The following is a 4,707-nucleotide window of genomic DNA, read 5'->3' as shown; positions in this document are numbered from 1 at the left end:
AGCCGCGCACAGCACAGGCAGTGCAGCAGAGTCACAGGGTGCTGCACTCCTCTCTAATACTGGCTCTCTCTCTCGCGCTCGCGCGAGCTGCAGTGATTCGGCAACAATTCTCATGAGATATACAGATGCAACGTGCCAAGTGCACAATTCGTGCGCCGCGCGTAGTTGCACCCCTCTCTATGCTCCGCTCTGTACCGTGTATGTACACACGGAGAGCGTGAAGAGGCCAATAGCACGCGAATGGCGACGACTGTCGTGCTCTATACCATTGCTGCTGCTGCTGCTGCTACGACTGTATTATGCTTTACACACTCGCGGCTTTTGCTGCACTGCGATCGTAATAGGCTTTAAATTAGACCGTTGTCAGTGCCACTGATAACGAGCGCGCTGTACTATAGCAGCCAGCTACTTTTTCAACTTTTCGGTACTTCACAGAGACGATAAATGCGAGAGCTCGAATGTTTGCAAATTAACTAAGTGATTCGAGTGCTTTACTTCATTCGATAATCTGACACATGAAAATTTTCCTTTTACGTCTTCATGTTTATTAAAATAATTTGAATTTATTTAATAACTTTTTTGTTTTATGATTTAATGTTTGAAACATGACATCACTCAACCATTTATAGCGTCCGTGACTACAATATATCGAATGAGTATTATTTTTTTTCTCTGTTTCTCTTTCATGAGAAGGTCTGCAGGAGGCATATTTGTAAAATTATTCATTCAAATTTCGAACTTATAAAAATTATTTGTGACAGATATTGTTTACGAGTATAACAGAAGCAGCAATGATGCAGTAATGAATCATTTATTAATATAAGCCGTTCGTCCAATTGGCAAATTTTAATCACGGTAAATAATTTAATTAGGTTCGAATTTGAAAAATTTGAAGAAATTTATACTTCAACAAATAACAAATATAACTCAGTAAAATATAATCGATCCACGGTGTCACTATGTTATTAAATATTTACAAAATATGCCATTTCAGTATTCAAAAGAATCTTTTGATGATGAGCATAATGTATTTTAACGTAAGAAACTAAAACTCAATAGACATTAACTTTCTTAATTCAAAACTTGCTATAGTATTTAAATAAATAGTGCTATAAAATGATACTTGCTTGAGTTAGCTTTTTTTCAATTCGAATTCAATAGAATTTGTATTTACCATACTTAATGTTATGTTTACCAGTTGGTGGTAACTTATAGGATTGAGCTTTCATGAAGCTCCACGAGAGTGAGATGCATTAATGAATTCTGAATAATAATTATGTAAAGCTTAAAATTTCAAGTATTTGATGTCTTAGTCTCTAAAATGAAACTTGAAAATTAAATAAAGTAAAAAAGAATTATTCTAACAACTGAAAGTTAGTAAAACCGTTGCACTTTCTCAAGTATTGAATTGAGATAGTTCGCAGAATATTATGACGCGCAAGTTTTATGAATTGTAATCTATATTCTATGTTTATAAATAGATTTTTTATAACGTGCAATTATTTTGTAACAACAGCTCTTATACTTTTGTTTTGTTATCAATTTAAAAGAAAACAATAGGTCGTTGAATAATACTTAAGACGAAGTGATGCCTATAATAATTAACTTTCATGTAGTTTTTACCGACAGCTCGGTTGAATTATTTTTATAGGTAATTAATCAATGTAAATTATGCTTTGGTATTGGTGAAACTCAGTCGTTATTGGTATTATGGTCTATGAAAATATAAATTGTTATGCATCAACCATGATGAGAAAAAAACAAAAAATACAGTAATAGTCAATGTATTAGAAAAGAGTTACATTAATTTTGTATTTAAAACCTGATAAAAAAGTCGCCAATAAAGATTTTTTGATATTTCACCTACAACAAGGGAAACTCGAAGGTTTTTTGCTAATAAAAAAGTGATAAATATCACATTTTTTAGTTTCAACTTTATGCTTTAAAAAAAATTAGCCTTGCCAACTTCGACATTTTTAAACATTTCAATTACACTGGACTTCCGTCACAACTGTCAAACTTCCAGCTTAACCATAACCTCAACAGTTCATGTTGTGTTTATGATTGTATTAGTTGCGGACTGCGGTAGTATGAATTATACATAGTGGTGTACATTTTTCTTATTACGTTCAGGCAAGACTATTATGAACTGATCTTAATGTCGGGTACACCATTATGAATCGCTCCAAGTTGCAGCGTTTTCTGCTATAGTGTTGTCATTTAATTATATACTCACATGCTATAATCTGATTCAAGTAAAGATTTGAATGATATAAAAATTGAAGCAGCAAAGGTTATCTCGATTTTTGAAAAATATTATGTTTTTAAAAAAATATATAAACGTCAAAGTTTTAATTCATATATTTTCAGTTTTTATCTTCTAACCTCAACCAATAGTTGTATAATGTTTTGATATTATGTGCAATTTTACCTTGAACAGTATTAATATATAATGGGATCCAAAGATGAAATTTCGGAAGAAATTTGGGATGTTATGAAAATATATCAGTATCCTAAAAACTACAAGTATGCACTTATTATACTAAATCAAAAAATTCTTCTTCCTGAAGACTATGTACTGCCTTTGTGGGAAAAAGGTATTTTTAGCAATATTATTTAAAAATATCGAAATTTACATATTTTATTATTTTTATAACTTTAAATGATTTATTTTCAGCCACAGTAACTGTTACAGTTGATGGTGGAACAAATTTTTGGTTTGAATATATAGGAGAATGTGCTGCTGATGTATTATCAGGGTGTAATACAAAGTATTTACCCACAATGGTTACTGGTGACATGGATAGCATTAAGCCAAATCTTTTAGAGAAGTTGAAAAAAACCAAAACCAAAGTTATTGTTACCCCAGATGTAATGGAAACTGATTATACAAAATCCTTAATGCAGCTGTATAATTATATCACTGAAAATCAAATTAAGGTACTTATTTTTTAATTTTAATCATTTTTATTTTGCTTACTGTAATCTAATATTTCTAGTTAGATGGAATACATGTTTTGACAGAAATGTCTGGAAGGTTTGATCATATTATTTCGCAAATTAATACACTGCACAAGTGCAATAGAATTGTGCACAAAATACCTGTAAGTATAGATATTATATAAAAAATTTAATTTTATCAATTTTCATGTATATGCATTTTTGTAGGTAGTTCAGATGACTGGTGGATCTCTTATATGGTTATTGCAACCTGGAAATCACAAGATACTTATACCGGATTCAATTCTTCAAGCAAAAAGCTGGTGTTCACTTATTCCTTTTGGAAACTCAAATAATTGTGTAATAACTAAAGGACTGAAATGGGATCTGAGTACGTGCTCTAAAATTTAAATAATCTAATAAAAATACATTTTGTATTACAACTCAACTACAATTGCCATGATAATAGCTATATCGGCGCTGTTGACGAGAACTAGAACGTTCGCATTACGAAATGAGTGAAATCGTGATTCACTTCGTTCATAGCGTTGATGTATCCATTTAAATTTTTAAAATTTTCAAGTTTTTTTGTCGAATTTCAAGTTTTAAATAATTAGCTATAATAATATGAGATTGTTTTTTCAATCAAATTATATTTCTCATTTTTTTCAGATAAAAGATGCATGAAATTTGGTGAGCTCATAAGTACGTCTAATTCTTTTAGTGGACAATCAGAAGTAAAAGTAACCACAGATGTGCCATTGGTATGGTCAATGAGTATTGAAGTCTTAACAAAGATATATCTTGAATAGTAAGTAGTTAATGTTAATGGTTTCGGTGTGAAAATCTAGTTGTAAATATAGTTTTACTATACACTCAAAATGTGATTAGTCGTTGAGCTTGACAAGTTACTATTTAAAAAGTTTACAATGTTAATTTTTTTGTACTTCTACCATAGTTTTTTTATGGATCGAATAAACTTTTGTTGCAATTTGTTAAAAAAATGCTAAGAATTTTAATTCCCCTACGAAAAATAACAACGAAAACTTTTGTCGTGTATGCAGATGCGTTAAATCTCTCGAGCTTTATTCATCACATAAGCAAGCACACATTTTTTTTTGCATACACACAAGCTTAAGAAGCTCATAGCATGCGTGGTGAGCGGCTATACAAGTTGCACATACAATATATACGTATAGGCATACAAACAACGTATCACATTTGTTGGTGGTGGGGCGTGTGTATATCGGCCGGTCGTTCGCCGTCGTCGTCGTCGTCGTCGTCGTCGTTGCCGTCGTTATGTGGTCGGTCAGTAGTCGTGCTTCGCGTCGCGCGCCTCATTTATATTATTCGCTTTTTGCGAAACACTCGGTTGTCTTGCGAGAAATTTTTGCTCTTTTTCTCGTCCAAATCGATCGTTAGTACGAATACCCACACTAACATATACCGGAGAAAATTTTAAAATCCAAGCTTTTGCGCGCGACTTTTGAGTTTGTGCTCATGGTGTTGTGCTAATACAGTGTGATTGTTCGATTGCTGTCATGGTGATAATCACAAATACCGAGGCTCCACTGCTGGAGAGATGACGCTAATGTTATTAAACATTGACGTGCACTAGCGTGGTTGCAGCCAGTAAAAAAGAAAATAGTATTTTTAGTCGGTGCGGCTTTTTTTGCCTTTCGACGGTGAGTATTTGAAAGTCATCTAGGACTTGTAATCAAATGGTCGGATGGGATATTCCGTTTTCATTCGCATGCAACATTGGCT

The 4,707-nt window shown here is 32.6% G+C and overlaps 1 protein-coding gene across 1 annotated transcript; it reads left to right on the top strand.

Annotated features, from left to right (window-relative positions):
- Window positions 1-2,098: 2,098 nt before the first annotated feature.
- LOC106648295 (thiamin pyrophosphokinase 1) lies at window positions 2,099-3,944 on the top strand. The gene is made up of 6 exons (XM_014365063.2): window positions 2,099-2,293; window positions 2,371-2,597; window positions 2,678-2,940; window positions 3,000-3,104; window positions 3,169-3,331; window positions 3,613-3,944. Exons 2-6 carry the CDS (start codon window positions 2,453-2,455, stop codon window positions 3,750-3,752), a joined length of 816 nt encoding a protein of 271 aa, XP_014220549.1. The 5' UTR covers window positions 2,099-2,293; window positions 2,371-2,452; the 3' UTR covers window positions 3,753-3,944.
- The last annotated feature ends 763 nt before the right edge of the window (window positions 3,945-4,707 follow it).

Source organism: Trichogramma pretiosum, unplaced genomic scaffold, assembly GCF_000599845.2.
Source record: "Trichogramma pretiosum strain Unisexual culture from Peru unplaced genomic scaffold, Tpre_2.0 scaffold24, whole genome shotgun sequence".
NCBI classification, from domain to species: Eukaryota; Metazoa; Arthropoda; class Insecta; order Hymenoptera; family Trichogrammatidae; genus Trichogramma; species Trichogramma pretiosum.
The sequence above is the reverse complement of the archived record's forward strand: the minus strand, read 5'-3'. Positions and strand labels throughout refer to the sequence as shown.